Here is a 25081-nt window from a genome sequence, read left to right on the forward strand (position 1 = left end):
TCCGATTGAACTCAACCTCAGTTGTTGATTAGTTCTTTTATACACGTTTCTGTTTTTGTTTCACTTTGTGAATTATTGGACAGCCTTAGGCGAGCAGGCATTCTATAGACTCAGCAGTGCCATATTCAATTCTCTTTTCACCTCTAGTACTCTCTGGGCTCACAGCTGTGTTACTTTACCCAACTGATCTATTTATGTGTAATGCTGGCGAAGAGCTCTGGCAGCAAGTGATTTTACACATAAAACACACTGCCATTAAAAAAGACAATCTATCTCATAATTTCACCTCATTGTCGCATTTTTTATTTAAATATGACTTAAATTTGACAAGCCCTTGAAAAATGGCCGGTAATAAAAATAAAGGAAAGACTATACATGCAACCACCAGTCCCCTTGATGATGTGGCATTGTCGTTTCAAATTAAGTGAAAAATGAAATTGAATGCAGGTAGTAGGCCATGAGGGCCTTTTCTTTTGTTACTGGTTAACAAATGAAGCACAGCATGTGCAAGTAAATGTTCAAACAAAATTAGACAGTGGTGTTAGAGAGGCAGCACTGTGCGCTAAAGGTTTTGCTTCTGTGTCAATATTCTTCGTTAAAATATATGTATTTTAAATTAGTGAAAGATTACAATATTGGATGACTGTTGTGAAATCATATTTATGCTTCTCACAGTTCGACCAAGGCTTGTACCGAATGGTTATTTTTGTATTATCAGAGTGACATTTCTGCGTGAGCCTCAGCTCTGCCCATGGTTGTCTGCTGCAGCCACCGGGCCCCTCCACAATTTTATTTTCCTGCAAGATTTAAAGATATGACTCAGTAACCAGTAGTCAGCGTATCCTTTTTGGGCAAACTTAATTGGGCTAATGGACGGAAACCCTTGCTCAAACCTCCTAATCCCGCGACGAGTTGTGATTTTACAAAGAAGGGAACAAGCTAAAATGTTGTTTTTAGAAACTTTGATGTAGCTCAGGACGGTTTTGTATAGTGCCCGTTACCCTTTGATGTTGATCATAGGGTGAGATTATTAGCATGACACAATCTTTTTTCATTTTATCCTAATGGCATTTAAAGTGGCCATTGCTCAGTTTGTGGTTATTTAGGAATGCGTCCTGTGTGTTATCGACTTAATGGTAGCAAGGCTTTGTCTTTCCACGTCGGTGTTAATCTTGTACAAACAGTGAGTCACAGAGGGAGAAAACTCTGTGTATTCTGCACACTGTTAGAAACAAGTGAAGGGAAGTCTGTCTCCTTCCAAGCAGGCACAAACACACATCTATGACCACAGGGAATGTGTGGGTGCGTGCCTTGTTGAAGTTATTGCAGCTTTGAGACCAGGGCCTCATGCAAATGTGCTATAAGTGAAATCAACATTTCTCGAGAATGAACTATTCTTTCCAATTACAGTTACAGCTGTGTTTAATTATGTGTCCTGCTGCAGTCAAATAGTCTTCCTCCTGTCCATTAAATGTGGGAGTTTACACTATATGGGCAACATCACCTCTTTCTTTAAATGTTAATTACAACACTAGCAGCTGAAAGGCCAGGCAACTTTCCCAAGTGCCCAGCTCATTATTGCACGTTGCGTGCAGTAATTGTAATAACAAATATTAATAACTTTTGCTATCTATGAACTAATTTTAATGTTTTCTTGCTAAAATCTACAGATAATGTTGGAGACAATTGATTGTGTGGCGAATACGCCAAATTGATATTTATGGGAAAAACATTATATCTACATAATCTTGTTTTTTTCAGTGGTACTGGTTCCATAGTACTTAAAATAATCATGCTAACATAGCTGAAAAGGTGCAAAGTGTCAAACATTCCAGACACTTAGATCAGTATGTGTAGTTTTCATGACAAATCTTAGGATCAGAGAAACCTTTTTTCTCTAACAAAACCACCAAGTTCTGAGACTGAATCAACATTTTCGACATTGTGAGATTTCCTCTAGTAGCACTACTGTTCTTAGAATCACTGTAGTACCATCAATAACCCATTTCGTTTGTGCTTAATAAGTCAACATTTCCTGTGTAAATTGTATTTATTAATCGTTTTCCCCAAACTAGTCATTCATTGAAATTAATTTAATTCAAACATTTATGTTAGAGATCACTATCACTGTCAGGGTGCCTTAAGAAAGTCCAAACACAATGCAGCACCATTTTCCATTGTGAAATCTTCCATTTAAAACTGTATTTAGGAAAAAATAAATAATCATCCAAAAATATTGTGAATTAAATTAGGATTTTCAATTCAATTCGGATTAAACTAGCAATGCTCTTTGCTGGATGGTTAAGGGCTTGAGTAGGGCCTTTGGTTTTTATATGGATTTATGACTCAGAGCATTTCCATTACCTCCCTTAATCTCCCTCCACACTTGGATAATATCCCTTACTTGAAGTTCCTTAAAAATATATATGTATCATTGACGGGCCTATGATTCTCTGGTGTATTTGTCTCATAAAATGTATTGGTTATTAATTGAATAGTAATGACTTGCTCACATGGAGCACTTTCTGACACAATTTAGACTTTGGGTGGTGGTAAGTATAAAAGTGTTGTGCCAAAAAACACTAACACTTTACGTGCTATAGATATAAGCTAAGATTGTGTTGTCAAGATACGCTTCTAAAATGTGGATTTTCTTTTACAAATTCTAGCTCCAAGGTTCCCTGAAGAGAAAGCTGGTGGTAAACCCATCTCTCGGAAACATCAAGCGACAAAATGGCCTTTCTGGGTGTGCATTCCTTGACAATAAAAGGGCACAGGTGAATGACAAGCTTTTAGCGGGAGCAAGTGGAAATCAAATGAACAATGGACTAAGTCATCCTTCGTCAGCAATGATGCTTAATGGGCAAGGTTTACATGGAAAGTCCAACAATGACAATTTCAACCTAACTCTCAAAGACATAAAGAAAGAACCAGGTGAGTCCATGCCCTGCAGCAAACACCTAGATTCTCAAATGTCTTCTGAAAACATGTTCCCAGGCAGATATGAAGAAGACTTTGTTGATCAGATGATGGATGCAGACCTTCAGGAACTGTTCAATGAACTAACTGATATGTCAGTACCACCAATGAGTGACCTGGAGCTACAGAATATGATAAATATCACAATAAAGCAAGATGAGCCATTTAATATTGATCTGGGACAACAAAGCCAAAGACGCTCACCTAAACCATCTTTGCCAATGGACAAAATAGTGATAAAAACTGAATATTCCCCAGGTTCAAGCCAACCATCTGCCGGTTCTCCACAAATGAGGCCTTCTTCTGAGGGACCAGCTTTTTCAATGTCCAGCGCTGCAATGTCCACTTCTTCACCTGTCACTTCAGTGCCTCTGAGCCAAGCACAGTCTTCCTGTTCCAACAGAGTACTGCCTACTTGGCAGGAAGTGTCCCATGCACAACAACTGAAACAAATAGCAGCCAATAGACAGCAACATGCACTAATCCAACTGCAACAGCAGCACCAGCAGAATCAGACATCTAACTGGTCAACATTGTCATCATCTGGTCCCTCAGCCGGCTCTTTCAGCCAAGAAAAGGTTCCAAGTCCTTCCCTTCGTCAGCAGCAGTTCAGTCCACACACTTCACAAATACCTGGAATGACTAACAATGGCATTCAGTCAAAGGGGATAAACAACTACCTTTACAAACCTAACTCCACCCCCCAAAATAATCACTTGGACATGATGATGCAACAAAAAAACCAAGACCTGAACTTTATAAATAACCCTCACGCAGCAGGCGAGCCACATCATAGCAGCACAAAGTCCTTATTTCACTTCAGCCCAGAACAAACAAACCAGCAGGCGCCTTTGGTTCTGAGTTCCCAGAGCAAGCCTTCCATTGTGCATTATACCCAGCAGCAGCAGCCGCCTTCTGCAGCAACCCAGCAACAGCAGCACCCTACCCAGGCTCAGTCGCTTCTTCGGCCTCCAAATGTGTCCATGTCATTGCAACAGAAGCTGATGCTTCAGAAAATCTTGCAGAACCAGCATGGCCAAGGACTGCAGTACTCTGTTTTGCAGCATCGTCAGGTAAGATGTTTAGCTCTCTGTAAGAGGTGTATATTGTCAAAATCAGTATGTGTTTTATTGCTATAAATGTAATTAAATGGAAAGTCAGAACACGACTAAAATATGTAGTGTGGCGGTTAGCTTCACCCTTGCCAAATACTACTGCACTTTTTTCCAGACTGCCTCATACCTAGAATGTATTTTCCATGCAAGAGATCTTTGTATGAACAATTAGTAAACCCCCTCCTGGTCTCCAGATTCCTTTGTGAGCTTGTCCTTAAATTCATCAGATTTTAAAGGGAAGTGGAAGTGAAACCACTCGATAGTTGAACACAAATGGCAGTTCAAGATTGATCCCTTCTTCACCCCATATATCATCAGTACTAGAAGTACTAGACGTGGAGACTACAGAAAGTAAACCGGATTCTTACTGCCCACCTTGTTTTCTATTCTTTGCATGACTCCTGACACTGGAGGCAGTCAGGACAGTGCCAATGGTACCAAGGAGGCGGCTGGTTCCCCTGTCTACTTCGGACGGACTTTCATGAGTCAGCGCTCTTTAATCATGTCATGTGAGAAGCGCAGAAATCTAATGGTGTGTGTAAATATAGGAGTAAATGAGGTTGAGAGAGGCACCATGTTTAATGCAGCAGTGCAATCCTTCGTCATGATACACGACTGAAGTGGGGGAGGCCCAGTCTAGAAATTTTACACTCTTTTTTACAGAAATTGGAGGTTTTCTGTTTTTTAACAATCTATCAGTAGAAGAGGCGGGGGCGAACACTAATGCAGAAAAGCGTCTAGAATGATGGGTTTGGTAGTGATTATATTATTGCATTTTCAGTTTTTTCATATCAAATTTGTTTCACAGGGTTGCACACTCCAAAGCGAACTTTAAAAAGATATTTCTGGCAACGGTGCTCATTTCATAAAAGATATGTAATATGTATATAATTTGTGCCTGTCATATTGTCTTTATGAAACGTTCATGAGTGCTGCAGTAAAGGATATAATTCTGACTTTGTTAAGCCTTTGAGGAAAGGCAGAATCGCTTTTTATTTACAGGCGTAGAGCATGCAATACGATGCTTTACACTGTAACACATCCTTGCACCTTTGTGAGGTTGGTGACTCCGGAAGAATTCCTAATGTGTTCTTATTGAGTTACTATTAATAATGACATCCCAACACATGGCCCTGAGTGTTGAAATACGGGGGCCATGCCCATCGACAACACCGCACCACCTGTAAATGGCGCATCAGGTGGTAAAACATTAGTTGAAAACCTGATTCCATCACTAGGTTTAAATTAGGTCAGATTCTGTATTTTCTTGTACTGTAAGGTCAGGAAGCAAGATGCTGAGGAGCCAGCAGTCTAAGGTCACCACTGAAGCATTAGCATTGTTAAGGAATGTACGTGGTCAACCATCAGCTGTAATTCAACATTTATTTGAACTTCCTGGTTGGAAGCAAGTACTGAGCAAGGTTTACTCTTTTCTCTAACTTGCACAATTTTGGAGCGAGAGTGGTGCAATTGAAGATCACCCATAAATGTTCCCTACTAATTTAATTTCTTCAATTTACTGTCTTTGTTTCTGTTCACACCTAAATGACACAATCACAGACCACTACCATGTAGTGCCTCAGTAGTACTCTCAGTGCCTCATAGTGATAGCTGAACCAGTGGCACCAATGAATCCTACTGTAAAGTACTAATAAACAAGGGAAAGACTGAACTTCTATTAAAATTCCATTGTGGACACAATCAACAATCACAGGTCACCAATCGAAGGAGAGCGATCCCAACCCTTCCTCAGCCGTGTATCTCGCCGGCTGTCTCATTTTAAAAGTGTTAGGCCTCTCATATTCATCAAATTCAGGACCCGGGCTCCAGGGTGAGGTACCTCTTCTTCATACAGTCTCTCTTCTCACATACATAATGGACCAGAATAACACACTTACCTACAGAATGCACCAGGCCAGGATGATCCTCTCCAGGTGCCTAACTGACATACAAACAGACAAGTGTGGCATGACGTTGAAACCACGAATGCCCATTTCATCACAACCCAGGATTGTATGTCAGAAAATGTTTTACAAGTATTTTGTTGCATTGGATGTAGATTTTCGATTAATCACTCTATAAAGTGGCAATATTTTTGTAGATGACAATTAGGTCATTTTTGCTTGGTGTATTGGGGACTAAGAACTATTTGTCTAGTTAGTGGACATTCAGCAGCACAGTATGGGACATCAACGCATGATGTCCCAAGCTTAAACAATTCCCTGCTTCTAGCAGGATCCTTTTTTGCTCATTGATACTGGCTGAGATATTGGCAATACTACAGTGGTTTATTTCCTTCAAGTCTGATTGATAACATAAAAACTCAGTGACATGGCAACCAATGCTTTAAAAAGGAAATAGAAAGAACCCCTTCCATGATGAGCGAGTAGGACACTCGTAGATAAAAACCTACAAAGCGAGTTATAGAAGCTTGCTGTGTAAAACCCCACTGCAAGCATACACAGCACCCATTTCCCAGGAAGGTCCATGGGCTTGTGACTTTACCTGGTCACATGCTCAATAAAAGTCAACTTTCCTTGGCAGCTACTTATGGCATAGTGACAAAGGACCAACAATGCAACAGCTCTGTTAATTCTTGCTCAGGAATACAAAAACAAGCAAGCGTCTTGGGCCAGGCGGTATGCATCTGAATATTTGAAACATATACAAAATAGCTGAATGCAGTAGTCCTAAGATGCCTTCAAGAGATGGGCACTTCTATTGTTTCTGCACTGAAATATGCCCTGCTTCTCCACTCATTTTTGCACGACAATCCTCGCTCATATGTTATCATTCAAAGCATTTCTACAAATGTTGAAGTAGCATCTACAAATCCCACAAGATGTATACACTTTTGTATTTGGCATAGTACATTTTCAATCAAATATGCCTATGATGTACATGATCGTATCACATATTATAACTGTGTCCTCATGGCTATCACAAGAATCTAGTTCACATATGCATTTTCCCAGGCTTTTAAGCACCTAATACCGCGGGAATACACACTCAATAATCGGGGCAGGAAAACAAGATGCAGCAATTGGATAGCAATCACACACAAAAATACCTTCTCCCCATCCAGCATCCAAAATCTCCTGCCAAGTTTTATAGAACTATAGGTCCTTTCATCCAGTTACCTACCAAGGTACCGACCTCTTGGCCCAGCCAAAGCTTCTTGGAGCAGGCACTCTTCCCCACTGATCTTGGAATTCTTCCTCGCCTCAATCCACCATCAAACCTTCTTCAATTTTTGGCTAGAGGCCAAAGCAATCTGCTCCTTTGGAGAATTTATGGACATACTTCTGGAATGTGCAACTTGTGCCATGACTTAAAAGTCCTATTCAAGAACTCCTTGCAAATGTCTCCTTCAAATTCACTTGTGAATAATGTGATCCGATCATATGAAACACTTTCTTTCACTATCCAAACAGATGCAAACCAAACTGACCCTTTTCTGATTAAATGAAAAAATATCATCCTTTGCTTTCAATTCCAAGCTGGCCGACAATATCATACAAGCCTTTTCCAACACCCCTTCTGCCACATCCGCCACCTCAGCACATTCAACAAAGGCATCTCAAGTGCTATAGAAACCTGTGCATACCTCAAGACAATGGAAGAGAACACCGCAATTCATGGTTAAAAAAGCAACTCGAAGTATGTTAAGAGTACATTTAATTGTATTTATTTTCATTAGGAAGGAAAAAAAACATTTCAACAAAAACTGTAGTGCATAGCAGCAGACTGACTGGACAAAAGGTCACATTCATTTGAGTATTAACAGGTTTGTAAGTAAGATGCATGATAGCTGTTAACAAAAGCCAAGCTAGACAATCTGTTAACGCTAGACAGGCAATATGTGTACTTAACATATTTAATATATTTGCATTAGGGGTGGTGGAATGGCACGGGAGTTCACGAGTAATTTGGTAAGACTTCGTTGTGTACTTTCAAGCAAGGTTAGGTTGGGTTTCCAGGCAGGAAGAGAGTAGATGGAATGCAGTTCAACTGGGAGTTGAATCCAAAGGTGAGATCAGAGGAACTTAAGTGAGCAGAATCGTGAAGCAGAACACGGAGGTTCTGGGAGATAAGCAGGCGCAGGTTAGTTGAGCAAAAGTGAGAGAAAGTACATATGTTGCCAGCATTGGAGATAGGTAGCTGGTAGGAAGATCATTTATAGTTTTAGAAAACAGAATTAGTTGTTTGTAGGTTGCACTGTTTTTAGATGATAATCAGATGACTGCGCGAGAAAAGGGGGTTGAGAAAGTGTGCTTGCATAGGTTATAAAGTGTTCTGATAGCTAAGTTCAGTATTTTTCCAGTGGAAAGAATGAGTATTTAAGAAGTTCAATTAGTGGTCTGTTGCAGTAATTAATTTGATCACAACACATGTGCAGTGTAAGTGGTATGGCTGTACGAGAGGGATGTGGGTACAATTGCATATTAAGTTCTTGATATCTGTCAGCAGTGACTGTCGAAGTGATGTAGGGTTTTAGGGTCATGGTTGGATCGAGGTATGTACAAAGGTTTGGGGCTGTAGGTGTGGGGATATAATGCTGCAGACCAGAGTCTGACTGGCACAGAACACCTATCCCCTAAACACCAATCATCCTCAAAAGCATACCACAAAAAGAGTATCTGATTAGAAAAATTAATTCTTCTCAGAAAGACTTACAAAAGTTGCAACATTGAAATATTAGATTTTTTAATTGAATCAATCAATCAATCAATCAATCAAAGCATTTATATAGCGCGCTACTCACCCGGAGGGTCTCAAGGCGCTTGGGGGAGGGGGGTCCTCTACTGCTCGAACAGCCAGGTCTTGAGTTGCTTCCTGAAGGAGAGGTGGTCTTGGGTCAGACGGAGGTGGATGGAGAGGGAGTTCCACGTCTTGGCAGCCAGGTAGGAGAAGGATCTTCCTCCCGTTGTGGTTCGTCGGATGCGGGGAACGGCGGCGAGGGCGTCGCTGGTCGATCGAAGTTGGCGAGTGGGAATAAAATATGTTATCAAGTCTATAGAGTTATCACTTGGTTTCTTTGGAGTAACACAGCATATTAAACTTTCTTTCTCGAGGAAGAGTGATGGGAGTTGTCAACAATGGCAATGAACTGTTCCTTTTGTGCAAAGATCCATAGCCCCCAGTGCACTGTCCTTGCCTTCTATAAAAATCCAGGAACTCTGTGACCCCACAGGGAGCTGCTTCGTCAAAGAGGTTCAGTATACTCAGTCAGCTACATCTCTTGCTAGCCCCACATTGTAACCTACCGGTTTATTCCAGGGCACTCCATCAACAGTTTCTCCTTCACGAAATACTTCTTTTGTTGCCAGGCCTAGAGCCCTGCAAGACATCCTGGGTGGCAGTCATGCAAAGACACTAGCTGTTCCTTTACCAGCCTTCATAAATAACTACGTTCAATTAGGATTAGGTCTCTCTGTAGAAATGTGGGTGTTAGAAGCTGCAGTGAGGCTGAACGTATATTGAAGACAGACACGTCATAACTGGTTATCTTCAGTGTAAGCAGGTTTTTATTCATTGTATATCTAATAAGGAATAAATCAGGGCTTAAAGCTCTAGTGTTAAAGACATACGCTTTATTTAAATATTGCGTAAAAGAGTATTGCACTTGCACTTTCCAAATTGGTTGTGTTCCTCATGATTTATGTCTCTCTTCTCCTTATAGCATCCTCTGTAGTTTTTGAACGGATAAATTTTTTAATGGTATATAATTTCTTTTTTTTACAAAAATGCCTAGCTTTTAGATGTTTTTTAATATATTTATGATATAGATAGGTTTTATTGGCATATTTTTTGGAATGGATCATAAAAACTGTATATCAACTAATGCCCTTGTTGTTGTGCCACAACTCTTGGATTCATTTTTAATATTGTCAAATTGTATTTTAAATTGTATCTTTTATGGTTACAGTTAACCGAAATAAAGATTTGAATTGAAAAATTGAAAGCTACTTTCATGCAAACAAAGCAGAGAAAGTGCTGACACACCCCATGGCTGTTATCCCCTCAAAAAGTCCACACTTCCCTGAGCCGACTCTATCCCAGGCTTCTCCAATGAGTAGCTCGTGAGCTACTGATAAGCTCTCCAGATCCTATTAAGTAACTTTCCAGTATGCAACCCAGCTTACTAAATTGAAAGCTTTTGCTCGGTTGAATCAATAAATATATACCAATATTGATAAGTGTGTATTTGAGATGAAAATATTTTCAAGACTCATTAAGTCAATGTTTGGAGAAAAATAGTTGAATTCCAATTGAATTTCCAGTTGATTTCCAATACAATCATTGAATTGGGTAAGGAAAACGTGTCATTTCACTGCCAATACACCCTTCAGCATGAACATGAGCTTTATAAATCTACATGTTATGTTATATTTAAAACTAATATTTGAGTGATAAAGCATGCGTCATTAGGGAGACTTATTATGTTTGTGCCATTACAGATGTTATGTATTACCCAGGCAGAGAGGCCTGACAACTTTATAAAGCCTTTTTAACATTACTGCTGGTAACCCTGCTGATGCATTTAGGTGATCACTTGAGGTAATTTGAGTGGCATGGCCACCGATTTAACCTTGTCTCATGTGGTCACTATTGCAACACTAATAATAATAGTAGCTCAGGGAGATTTTCATTCACCATAAGTATTTACTCCAGAAGAGGTTGGAGACCCCTGCTCTATCCACTACCACCCACTGTAGGACTCCCACGAAACCCCAACATCATGTAAAAAGTAATTATTGTAAAACTCCTTTCCCGTAATTTTCCCCGAAATTTTGCATATTTACGCAAAAGCAAGTTATGAAAGTTTTGCACACCCCTAAATATAACCGTTTCGATCTTCATTTGTAACTTACTAAAGCGAATATCACTTATAACTGATTGATTTATTTTAGAATATCCTGCCTGTGCCAGCCCTATACCTTGGCACACCCAGACATTTGGCTGGGGTAGGCAGTAAGGGACAGCAAAATCCAATTCAAGGAAACCTAGTTGATTGATTAAGCGACAAAATGACACAGTGACCGAGACACTAGGAGCAGCCCATGCCTTACAAATTGGCCCCAAGGGGCTCCAGCCCACTGGGGAAATAAATGTCTCTCCGGCCCTGCCTGGACATAAGAGCGAATTTCTATCAGACGGAAATTTGTTAAAGTTTACACAAAAGTAGACATCATTCTCCATAGTTAATCCTTTAACACACTTGGGGTCATGTAAATCGTTGCATCATTGTCCAAAATAGGGGAAAGACAATTTCCACCCACTCATTTTCACACTAGTGGTATTGGCACCCATTCTCAAAAACATAATATAAGATGAAAAAAAAGAATAATGCAAGTGTATGCAGTTGGTAACATTTGACCATAAATGGGCCTCATACATTTTTTATGTGTTAAATGGATTTCTATTAAATGTTAAAATATAGGGTATGGCGCTGTGTACAAAAAGAAAGGGAAAGGGGGGAATGATAAAAAGCAACAATGAAAATTGGGATTTTCCAAGACTGGGAGGCAGCAGAACACAGAATCAAAATAATCAAATTGTTAGGATGACTGTCTTATAAATATATTTGAACTCCTAAGGTCTTTCTACAGTCAGAAGGTGGGGGAGGTACAGGGGTAGAGGGTAATCTATAGAATTGCTTCCAAGCTGGTAAAACATATAAGCAGAATATAAGCAATTTAGCCTGGTGGATGTGAGTTGTTTTATGGAAGTGAGCACAAGTGGACCAGTAAGAGGGGAAGGGTGAGTGAACTATAAATAGGAGAAAGGGTAGTGGAGGAAGGTTGCATTTCCCACTTACTGGCCTCTTGTGGCGTGTAAGTACCATTTGCATTAGGAAAAAAACAAATAATCAGCAGGTTTTATGTTGTGTTATTAGCATTTGTATATGGCCATCTCCAATTATGGTGGCACAATAGCTCTTTTCTCTTCCGGGCCCCTTTACCTTATGTTTCTGGGATTTCAATCAATTGCTTACCTATGGTTAGGAAATGTTTAATAAATGTCGAGCTTATTAATGGTCATGTTACTTGTTACTTAGTAAGTTTCAGATTTAGAACAGTCACACTGAGATCATTCTTAAATACTGATTAGCCTCAGTTTGGAATGTTGGAAGCTGGCCCGCCCATCAGAAAGCCCCGTTTTCTGGCTAAAACTACCATTATAGGCCCGCTCGGAGAGCATCCGAATGGCTGTCAGCCTCCAGTCGATCCCTCCTGAATACTTAATTGATAGTTTCTTGAGTAAATGCTGAACCTGCATGATAATCCACTGGGAAAATCTCACTGGTGGGTATTCCTCCAGATTTAATACTTCCTCCAGAAACTGGAAAACTTTTCCTTTACTACCAAACTCTACATCTGACCCTATGTTGACAGCCTTCCCCTTCTTGTACATAGTGTTACGTCCTTCTCTCTGCGTATTTGTTGGAAAACAAAGCCTTGGCATTAAATAGCAGTCAACTAACCATCTTATATCTGGCTTTGATTAAATGGTTTCATTGTATCCATCAGCTGTCTGCAAGTGATTACTTGCCTGATCCAATAATAGCCTACGGATGCCCTTGGAATCACCTAAACCCAGAAACGCTGACCACAGCCAGTAGGGCACGGCTCCTTATCCTTCTGGTTAGAAACACCCTAGCTGATTGTCTCCCTGTGAGCCCCAGGGCTGTAGACACGTTGCCCTTTCTCCCAAATCATATGTTTCCTTTTAGTGTGTTGTACTCCTTGCTGGAGTTGCCTCAGGAAGTAATTATCGTGAAAGGGTAAATGGAATGTAGAAATCATAACAACACGTCGAAGCACATCTGCACTTCGCAGCATTTTCACTAGCAAAAGCAGAGGCCCCATTTTCACTTATGTCCTTGTGAGAATCCATAAGTATTATGATGTGCAGACACTGCAGTCACACCTGAATTAAAAACTGCACACTGTTGCTCATAGTAAACATCTGTGCGTGCCAGGCCTCCCTAACATATACTTCTACTCCATGGCACAAACTCTTCAGAGTGGATACCCACATTGGGGTGGAGTACAGCAACTTTATTTTAAGAGTAGAAAATCTGTTACCACCGGTTCACACCAACAGGTTCCTAGATTTCTTAAGTTGTAGTGTTTCATATACATTTCCCAGATGTAGTCACCTTGACAAGTCGTAGGTTTCTATAAAGATCATTTCTCTCCATATTTACCTGCCAGAAACTTTTTGCAGGAGGCATAACCCCTTTCCCTATCCGCCCATGAATTATAGATATGTTTGGCTGTGTTTCAGACACAGTTTGCACTATTAGTCCCTCATTCCTCTTGACAACTTGTAAACTGGAGTTTGCACATAAATCAGGATTCTGGGTTTCACCATGATTATTGCACCTGCTGGATTTTTTGTCAGATAAAAACTGATTGTGCAGGCATACAAACACAAATTGCAAGATTGTGTACATCAGTACAAGTGACAACATGTTGTATTATTGTGTTTTCCCCTATTCCAAGGTTTGGAAACCAGAATGAAACATAAATACCACACTCTTAAAATAACTCAGCCTGCCGGGTTGATATTTATTGTATGCTCTATTACTATAGGCGAAAACGCAAGTTTGGTAAATTATTTACCCAGTTGTGAAATACTGGTACAGTAATCCAGCAGAGGTAGCTGTGAAGGTCTAAGGCATGTAAGTCGGGTGTGAGAAACACAATTGAGACATTTTGTGAAAATCAACAAGGTTATTACTTTTTAGAGAAGTTCAGTTGATTCTCAGTGGTCACCCCACATTAGAAACTGATGAATCTTCGTGGTACTAAAGCTTTTTCTGAGGTCATCATTTCACAGATCCTGATTCCGTGACGTAAAACCTATTGCCTGGTTTCTTGGGATTTGCAGTATGAAATGCACATTTTGAACCCCGTCTTTCCAAAACGTTGCCGGTAAATCCACTAAGCCAGTGGTCCGCTTTATTGAAGGTGTTATCTGCATCTTGCTGCTTCCGCTAGACTGCTCATTACTGGTTGTATGTCAGAATATCACATACAGAAATGTTCTCCGATATGGATATGTAACCTATGGCTGTAGGTTTTCTATTACTAACTCCTACGGGCTGATGTTTTTTGCTGATTCTTAGGACCTGATAGACTGACAAGGATATTCTGGCACCACACCCTCGTGGATGTCAATTCACTAAAATGCCTGGGGTAGTGGAATGGAGATCACACACCATTTGACCTTTACTTTGACTCACACACACGATAACATATACACATACTCTCATGCATATAAACACACTCACCCACAAGCAGGGCTCGAGTCGGGGTACCACGCGGGTGGACGGCGTCCCCCCACTTATTTTACCTGGGGGACACCATCCCCCTTGCCAAACAGCCGGACTTCACTCTATGGCCTCTCTGGGACGAGGAGCGCGGCACCTTTCGTGACGTCACTTCCTGTTTTGACGTCACTTCCGGTGACCGCGTCCCCCCACTTCTTTCTTTATGACTTGTGCCCTGCCCACAAGCATGCATACAACATACATTTAACATCATGTTTTACGTACCTTAGCTTCTAGATAGGGTCATATTTCAGCTAATGTACTCCATTTTTTTATTACACTAATAGTGAATAATATTATTCACTATTTGTATAATTTAAAAAATTGACAGAAACCAGTCAAGTGGAGCTCCGAGCAGCGTCCTAGGAAGAGTTGCCCCTGTGTTCCAGTCACTGATTTTGCCACTTCTGAGTCCAGGAGTCGCAAAAGCAGTACCAGTGGTAGCAAGGGGCAAGCCAGGGGGCGAGTGACCCCTAAATTAGGCCCATGCTCACCATCAAGGCCCCCCTGTGCACCGGGCCATAAGTGACTGAAGAAACCCCTTCCACACTGAATGAAGTTTGCATTGCGTCAGAGCAGTAATGCTGACTGCCTCGGCTTCTCACACACAGCAGCTTTTCCTCCTGTTGTAGGTCACGCTGCAGTCCATGGGGAAGGCTCCGGCATCTGCCTTTGGCAAGGAACCCTGTTCCCATGAAAGCGAGCGTGGCCTTCGCTCTGCCATCGAACATGGCAACTTTCACAAGCCACCGTATCCGTTCCCGCAGATAAAGTGAACCCGGTGCATGTGAGAGACCCTGCGACGTGTCTACCTCATGAGACGCGGGGGCGGGGCGTGTCCAAGGCTTGATTAACATGCTGGAAACCCCCTGTCCCCAAGAGCGCGCGCTGACTGCCCGGTGCCTTGGAATCGCGGAAACCAACCTTGCCTCGTAAGGTCACGTGCTTTATGGCAAATGCACATCTAGGCTGCTTAGTCATGACGCGCTGCTTTGAGACTATAAAACTGCGCATGATTTACAGCTCCAGATGCTCCTGCCAGGCCTGATACAATAAACCACGAGCCGTTCTCAAGCTTGTCATCTGTGTTTTCACACAGGTCAGCAGGAGGTGTGTAGTGAGCATGCGCGAGTTCTGCATGAGAGCTAGTGTGATGAAGCTGCTTGCTTTCACTTACAAGTTTGGGGATTTGTTGCCGCGTGCTGAAATAAGCAAAGGCAGAGACACACTTTCAACATGTGTTCCACAAACATTGCTGTAGGCGACAGTAAAATCCCGGGAGTGTGGGCAGGGGCAGACTCTAGATGTTAGTTCCGAGGCAACCCGAAATTCTGATGGCCTTACAACGAGGGTGCAAATCTCTATAAACCGGGCCACTGGAATTCTACTATTTTGCGACTGCGGCTTTTTCCGCATCATTTTATATTTGCCGCATCTGCCATATAATCCACAAACTGCAGCATAATAATGTGCATGTTTTAACAAAAAAATGTTTTTTGCTCAAACGGATAAAAAGTTACTAATTACGGCATATAACGTACCCTTTTTCCCTACATGATTTACTCAACTCTCCCATTTTATTTAGTCCTCCCGTGCGCATAATTTCAGTGCCCCTGCGTATAATCATGTATGCACAAGAATAACTAGAGAGTGTTGAAGCAGAGTAGTGAAAAACAAAAAATAAACGTTGCCAGATATTCACAGGTTGAAAGAATGCCTTTTGACACTGAGAGGACACTGTCGGTGGAAGCTGATGTAGCTGGAATCCTAAAACTCTGAGAAGGAATTGCAGAACGACCACACTGTGATTTCCTACAGACCTGACAAGATGCTCCTGGAGGGAGGAAGACTGCTGTGTTCCTACCATGTAAATTGTAAATGTAAATTGATACTTGTATAGCGCACTACTCACCCGCAAGGGTCTCAAGGCGCTTGTACGAATACCGCTCTGGAACCCATCCTGGCTTTCCCTGTGAAGCGTCCACTCCTGGGCACCCTCAAGGTGGAGGCCAGGCATCCTTAGCGTTGTGGGGGCTGTTGTGGAGATTAAGCAAGCTATTGCCCAGAGTTGCAGAGTGGGACTCCATGATTGAAATAGGCACTGAGGCGAGAATTATCAGGTCCGTGGAATTTTGAGCCCAAACCCACCGAGGCGGGGATTTGAACCCTGGTCCCCTGGACCTCTGCATCAGGGTCTGCCACTCTAATCATTGAGCCACACTTCTCCACCATAACACCAACAGCACCAATATGAGTTGCAGAGAGTAATATCCCTGAGTGGATACAACTTTGCCCAATTGCAATTGCCACAGTGTTCTTACAAGTGGTTAAGAGAAGCAGGGCCAACACCTCTATTTCAGCAGAGCCCGCAAACTAAAATACCCCCACAGATGAAAAAATCAAATGGTAATTAAGTTAATTTATTACCCTTTAATTTTCAATAACTCAGTCCTGAGCCAAGCTTCAGGGCAGGGGCGGGAGCGCTGCTGACTGGCAGCAGCAGAGCGGAGTGAAGAACAGGGCACTTTAAGGTTAAAGTGCACATGTCTCTTTGGATGGCTGTCTTGTGGCGGCCAGCCAGACATGTGCATTTTAAACCTCTCTAACACAGCGGGGTTAAGGGCTCAACTGGCCGTAGCGGGCACCGGGCAATCCCCCGGTGCGCCGCATGGGTGGGGGCCGGTTTGGTGCCCCTGGGGCAGTATTTGTTACAGGGCCGTTTTTGCAGCACAGCTGCAAAATCGGTCCTGCAACAAAATCGGCCGAAAACCGGCTCTTGCAAAGAGCTTGGCGGCACCCACAACCCCCTGGGGGCGGGGGAAGCGGAGCACTTTGCCAGGGCCGGTTTTGTTTCCCAGTCCGGCCATGGCTGGGTTAGAAAAAAGCAAATTTCTCCAGGTCTCTTGAGAGTGCTGAGAGAGCCCGCTGTACCCTATCCTGGTGTTGCTCTCATGCTGGTTATTAGCATGAGAGCAGCACCAGGATGGGTTAAGGGAGTTGACTGGACTCTCGAGGAGAGAAGAAGAGGATGGAGCAGGAGGACGTGTCATTGTGCAGGCTGCAGCAATCAAGGTAAGTTATTTTTTATTTTATTTCCTAGGCGCCTTGCATCTAGCGCTCATGAATGCTCTCCACCACCAGCCATCTGCCTGCCACACCTCTCTCAGAGTTGCCAGCCATCACTGAATAGAAGCATTAATTCACATGGAATAGTTAATACAGTAATGAATCTGACCTAGAAAAACTGTGTCTGCATTGGTATTTCACAATCCATGGAGAATAACTGGTAGTAGCTGGAATTAGGTGCAGGGACACTGTCCAGAATTTTCCATTCTGGTCCCAGGTTGAGATCGAGGTACAAAAATATTGTGACAAAAATATCGAAGTCAAGAATATCGACATCCTATCAACATCATGGTAAGTACAAAATATTGGGAAAAATATATTTTAAAAAAACCATTGTTGTTAAAAATCTCTTTTTTTTATGTTAAAAAAATGTAAAAGAAAGTAAATAATACATGTAATTAAAAGAAACATAGTTAAAAATATTTAAAAATGTTTAAAAATCATAACTAATACATATGATGTTAAAATAAATGAAACATATACATATAAAATATAATATATATACTTAATAATATTCGCAAATAATTATTTCAATAACTTATAAATTGTTAAAAACATTTTATACATTATAAATACATATATAAACATACAAAAATGATATAAATAGAAATATAAAAAATATATATAACAAATTAAAAAACTACAATATTTTTATTCTTTTTATAATAAACTATACACAACATTAACTAAAACAATACAGAAAAATATTGGATAGCGAAGAGGTTAATATTACTATTCCCACTCCAATCATTGCAACAGTAGGGAAAGTCTTGGATAGCGTAGAGGTTAAAATTACTATTCCCACTCCAGTGAGTGCAACAGTAGGGAAAGCGTTGGATAGCGTAGGGGTAAAAATTACTATTCCCACTCCAGAGAGTGCAACAGTAGGAAAAGTGTTGGATAGCGTAGGGGTAAAAATGACTATTCCCACTCCAGTGAGTGCAACAGTAGGGAAAGTGTAGGATAGCGAAGAGGTTAAAATTACTATTCCCACTCCAATCATTGCAACAGTAGGGAAAATGTTGGATAGCGTAGCGGTTAAAATTACTATTCCTACTCCAGAGAGTGCAAAAGTAGGGAAAGTGTTGGCTAGCGTAGGGATAAATATTACTATTCCCACTCCAGTGAGTGCAACAGTAGGGAAAGTGTTGGATAGCGTAGGGGTTATAATTGCTATTCCAACTCCAGAGAGTGCAACAGTAGGGAAAGTGTTGGATATCGTAGGGGTAAAAATTACTATTCCCACTCCAGAAAGTGCAACAGTAAGGAAAGTGTTGGATGGCGTAGGGGTTAAAAATAACATACTTATCAATTAATTACAATAAAAAATTAAATAGTGAATTAATAATAAATTAACAATTAATTAATTATAAATACCAATAATATAAAATTCATAATTACTTTAATAACTTTGAATTACTTCCCACCCTTTTCCCAATAAACACACAACCCGCTCTGCATAGAATTTAACACAATTAATATGATCAATTAATCAATTAAAAAAAGTAATTACCAATTAATAATTAATTACCAATACATTAATTATCAATACCAATAAATAATCAAAACTCAATTACCAATTAATTATTAATTAACAATAAACTAATTATTAATACCAATAAATATTAATTAATTACTTAATTATAATAAATTACTTCCCACCCTAGTCCCCTTTACACACACAACCCACTCCTAAACTAAATTAACACAATTAATATATTTATCAATTAATAACAAGTAATTGCCAATTAATAATTAATAAACAAAACATTAATTATCAATACCCCCAAACAATTAATAATTAATTTATTATAATTAATTTACTTTCCACCCTAATCCCCTATAAACTCACAACCCGCTCCAATAAAAAATGAACACAAATAATATAATTATCAATTAATCAATTAATACAAAAATAATTACCAATTAATAATTAATTACCAATAAATTAACTATCAATCCCAATAAATAAAAATTAATCATTACTTAATTATAATTAAATTACTTCCCACTCTATTCCCCTATAAACCTACAACCCGCTACAGAACTCAAATTCAAAATTTAAATAAAAATAATTAATAATTTCTAAAAATTATGATTTAATTTACTATAATTAAATTACTTCCCACCCTATTCCCCTATAAACCCACAACCCGCTACGGTACTAAAACGCAAAATTTACTTCTAAACATTTAATACATATATTTAAAAAAAAATACAAAACATGTGGAACACATACATATAAAATACATACCACTAACATAAATATCAATATTATTAACATCGATATTTTTGCTATGGATATTACCAACTTCGATATTAACAAAAACAATATTTCTTACCTTCAGGTCGATATTCTGGTCACCGATATTCTTGATGTTGATATTCTGTCCCTACGATACTTAAAACTCGATATTTTTGTAGGTCAAAATACAAAACTCGATATTATGTCTGTGCACCATCCCTGCAACTAAATTTGCTTAACTTGTTATCTGAATTTAACCGGTAATCACTGCAGGTTGGGCACACTGTTGAAGTCCTAAAGGACCGAGAAAGTTCTGCATTATCTACAAGCTGACTACTTCAGGACTTTCATGTGACAACCTAATGTATTCTGGGTACTTTTAGTCTCTAATTCAAATAACACACCTGAAAACAATGATTTTTAGGTGAAACATTCAGGCTTGGAGATAATGTTTCTAAAGACCTGGAATGAGGGGGTCACACCAGTTGTCAAGCAGTGCTTGAAATGGAAAAATTGAAGTGCAGGTATCCTCTACCAGAGTCCCTGCTTGTTTCTGAGAAGTGCCAGTACTCTCCATTTAAAAATATAATGTCACTCTTGAGAAGTGACCTCCCTCTCAAAATAAAAAAGTGCCGGTACTCAGTACCGGACAGTACAGGCCCGTTTAAAGCACTGTTGTCAAGTTGTAAAACTACCTGGGACTCAAGATCAATTCGAGGGCATTATTGGAACAAGTTCACCGTCTTGGCAAGGACCTCAGGTGTTAGACGTTACCCTCAACCTGAGATGTCCTGGCTGCTGCTCCTGCTGCACATGAAATAGGGATGACATCGAGACTACACAGCAGGTGCAGGCATGGTTCTCTGTGTGTCTGAAAACCACAGTGACGTGGCACTGACTGTCAGGTCTGGTGCTGTTCTGCAGCTTTGGCCAGTATGTGTAGGCAACGTAGATGTTTCAAAATGGTGAACTTTTATAACTTCTCCTAAAATGTTTGCATATTTCAGCAACAAATGTTAATCAAAAATTGTTTTTTTCCAGCTTTTTTTATTTTTTAGAATTTGCTTAATTTGTAATTGGTTGGTACAATGTTCCTTGTTGGGCCTAGCCCGGGGATAATGTATTACATGAAACACAGAGATGTGTAATTTCACAGGAAAGGCAACATAGCAATTTCAAAATGGTGAATTTTTATAACTTCTAAAATGTTTGCATATTTCAGCAACAAATGTTAATCAAACATTGTTTTTTTCCGTTTTTTTATTTTTTAGAATTTGCTCTATTTGTAATTGGTTAGTACAATGTTCCTTGTTGGGCCTAGCCCGGGGATAGTTTATTACATGAAGCACAGAGATGTGTAATTTCAAAGGATGGTAAAAAGTGCAGATTTCTTTTACACTTGGATCCTATGTTAATTTAGTGCTAGCAAATAAGTAGAGCACTTGTTTGTTGGTCTTTTTCTCTGTCGACAGGTTGTTTCAGCATTGTCTACAGTACACAGCTTCAAAAGAATATTAACTTTATTTGTTGATATCCATCAAATGTAATCTGTTGCTTCTTACATAGTGCACTTCAGACTAATTGTGGGTTCTAAACGCTATAATGCTTCAACGAGTTTTCTAACTTTGAACTCTTGTCAGCAACGTGGAGCCTCACGGTGTTCTGGTTGGGCCTTGATTTCATTTTTTTTATCATGCGTCCAATACAATGCTCTGGAAACCTTGTTTTTAGCTCAGTGCCCTTTGCCCAGCAGCCACAGACATAATTCAAAATTAATTTTTTTCAATCACTTCTGATGTTTTATTACAAACAAGGAGGCTCTGAGACAAGACAAGGAAGTCTCTCAGGAAATCACTTGCCAGGGTGGCAGAACACTCTTACAAAAAGCCAATGTATCTCCTGTTGGGAGTAGGGTTTTGTTGGTGCAAAATCTCACCTTACTTTGAGTGGTCAAAATCCTTGCCCGAGCCCTGATTTTAATAGCGAGTGGAGGAAGAGCGGTGCTGCAGCATCTTAAATGAGATAACCCCTCCCATTGCAGAAGGAGTATTGCATGCTTGTCACACCAAGCAGTAACATCAGGGCTGACAAAAAGGGGACTCCTTAAGAGCATTAGATCGAAATACCTGTGTCTGTGAAGGGGCCCTCTGCCCACTTTTCTGATGCTGGATCAGGAGCAGCAGGATCTGCAACACCTGCTGTTACCGACTGCAAACACTGGTAACATGAGCACCAGCAAAAGGCACATCTAAATGTGAGGGGTGTTTGTCCCATCACTGGCATGTATGTAATGCTGAATGGGCATGACCGGGCTTGGCTATTTATGTATATATATGCCTCCAAGGAAATATGGCAGCTTCCACCCATTCTTCAGGCTGTTGTCGGTAGGATGGTCCATCCAGCAGTAGCAACCCTTTGTTGACCACTTAACATTGAATAATGGGTGGTCTATGCCGCCCAGATGTACGCTGGGAGCAAGAGGTAGTCCCGAAGCTTGAGAAGTCACTCAAAGGCAAGTCTTGTCAATGCAGGAGGAATCTTTTATCATAAGCATGACTACCACAAAGTCCACCAGTGATCATTGCCTCACGATCATGTTGAAGAGTTGTGCCCCTAGGCTCTGAGTAACATTGCAAAAAATCTTAACACACCTCTCCTGAAGAATGTGAACCTGTCATTCAAAATATTGGCAAAGACGAACAACTTGTTCAAGAGGCCATCCTTGGACGTTGTGAAGCCGAAGGCTATCAGCCAATTAAAGAGGTCTTTTCCGAGCCAAAATCGTAACGAATATGGTCACTATTTAGATCACACACAGCATCTGTAAGTAAGGGATTTGCATAGGATATGCGGTCATAATTAAGGCTAGGATGTGGCATAGAAACCTCCTTTTGGATGTGAGGAAGACGCTCTCAGAGATGTGCCTTTTAGACCCCATGTAAGAGCTAGCAGTTGTCTCTGATGTATGTATTTCATTTATTGGTATTTTTTTTAGTTTGACGTGAATAACCTGACATATCGATCGAGCAAGGACAGTTGGTAAAAAGCATAATGCGCAATTAGGATGAAGAAGACAAACCAGAAAAAATGAGCAAGTCGTTGTACAAACGCCTAATATATGATGAGTGATCAGCAAAACAAATGCAACATATACACATATACAACAATTATTATTATTATTATTATTATCTGTTGAGTTTATAAAGCGCACAGCTACCCAAACAGGGTCTCCCGACGCTGATCAAGTGTAGGCAGAACTACGCACGCGCTAGACATTAGGTCACGATAAGAGTCATGCCATGCCAGATCACTAAATAAAAGTCTTTAAGTGCTTGCAGAATGCTACAAGAAAATGACAATTCCTGAGATCGATTGGGAGAGCATTCCAGAGCGTGGCGCCCAAGTAGGAAAAGGAGCGGCCCCTCATACGGACAAGACAAAACCTGGGAACTGAAAACACTGGAGGATCTCAGCTGTCGAGGCGGCACAAATGGTGTTGCCAATGTTTGAATATAGGAGGGAGCCTGCCCACATTTGACCCAAAACATATAACATAGTGCCTTAAACTGGATGTACTTATTGACTTTAAGCCAATGAAGTTAATGCAGCAGATGAGATACAAAAGCGCATTTAGGCAGATGGAAAAAGGCGGGCAGCTGCATGCTGAATAACCTGCAGCCGGTGGACTGAAGCTTTATCTGCACCCAAATACAGCACATTGCCGTAGTCCATCCTGAATATAACTAGAGCCTGCAAAACCGTTATCTTAGCTGCCGGTATATTTCTTAAATCCATTTAAGAACGGCAAAGCAGGTCGCCATGATCTCCTTTTTAGAAGACCGCACTTTTCAGGTCTTTTCGAATTTTGTTAGATCTAATACTCTATCCTTACCCTCTGGAGTGCATCAGGGATCATCTTTGATCAACCATCTCAAAGCCAGACCCTCAATACCCGATGCTTCAAGAGCCGCACTGAAATCTAGCAGAATGAGTGTGGTAGTACCACCGGAGTCAAGTTGTTGCCTAAGAGATTTAGTGACCTCAAGAAGAGCAGATTCCACTATGACCTGTTCTAAAACCAGACTGTGAAGGGTGCAGCAAGTTACAAGTTGTAATAAAAGAGGAAAGTTAAGCATTAATGTACCTAGCCAAAATTTTAGAGAACACAGGCAGAAGAGATATAGGGCGAAAATGTTACCAACAAAGAGGATCAAGACCTTCTTTTTTTAGAAGGGGAAGGACGAGTGCATGTTTCCAGCTCTGAGTCACCGGACATGTACTTAAAGAAGAATTGAGAAAGTTAAGGATTACAGTAAGTGCAGTCTCGTCCAAAAGACTTAAGTTTAGAGGGAGGGAGGGGATCAAGAGGCGAACCTGACTTAATGGATCCCAACAACAGCTGCAGAGTAGACAAATCCAAAGGGAGCAATGAACTGATCTGTGCGGGTTCCCCAAACTCAGAAACCTGGGGGAGAGATTCAGGGCACCCCTCCGTTTGGTTTAAAGGAAACCTTAGATTCCCTTGTTGGAAAGCATCAACACATACACAGGCTGTAAAGTACAGCCACAGGATAGCCTAATTTACAAATTAAATACAATCAGCATGTTACTGTTTTTTTTTACTAGGATCTCATCAGATGGCACATCTGATAGAGAATTCTAGCAGCAGAACCCTTACCATAAAATATTCCCCAGACGTCAGACTGGATCCGGAAAATTTACATGATTAGTACCCTTGCGTGCCTTTTGGTAACATTGGTCAGCTTTGCTTGCCATCGTCCGTGCCAGGATTGAAGTTCGCAGGGCCTGTATAGGCACCAATCAGGTGCGCTAACATCAGTTAATTTCTTTCTACGCCAGCCAAGTAGATCCAGGAAGAGCTAACCCCTTAGTCACTTTTGACTAGTTTTTTTTAATGTTTTGTAGAAGTCTTTTTTGAGGTTTACCTCGTGTTGTGGCTGGGATGTTATCAAAGAAGGCCAGCTTCAAGCCATGCGGCATCTGTCACTGACAGATATCGGTGACTTGCCCACCCCTTGTATGCATGTAGTGCCTTGAGCAGAACCATGACCCGAAGGCCTGCCCTGACTTGAGAGAGCAATCCCTCAAGCTTTAGGGCAGATCGACATGTGACGCCACGAAGGTCTCGATCCCTGTTGAGAGGAAAGTTCTTGGAGCGGTCTGGGACCCCAAATTCATTGTCGCATTCAAAGCCGTTGAGAAAATTGTCTAAGTCAAAGTCCCACAAAAAGAAGAAGTGGAAGCATGCTTCGA

At 40.7% G+C, this 25081-nt stretch overlaps 1 protein-coding gene across 1 annotated transcript in view; it reads left to right on the forward strand.

Annotated features, from left to right (window-relative positions):
- MAML2 (mastermind like transcriptional coactivator 2) overlaps window positions 1-25081 on the forward strand; it is a 517978-nt gene that overhangs the window by 273840 nt on the left and 219057 nt on the right. Inside the window, exon 2 of the mRNA XM_086935292.1 lies at window positions 2670-4052. Coding sequence (XP_086791418.1) covers window positions 2670-4052 — 1383 coding nt within the window. The remainder of the gene's footprint in view (window positions 1-2669; window positions 4053-25081) is intronic.

This window comes from Lissotriton vulgaris, chromosome 8 (assembly GCF_964263255.1).
Source record: "Lissotriton vulgaris chromosome 8, aLisVul1.2, whole genome shotgun sequence".
NCBI lineage: Eukaryota > Metazoa > Chordata > Amphibia > Caudata > Salamandridae > Lissotriton > Lissotriton vulgaris.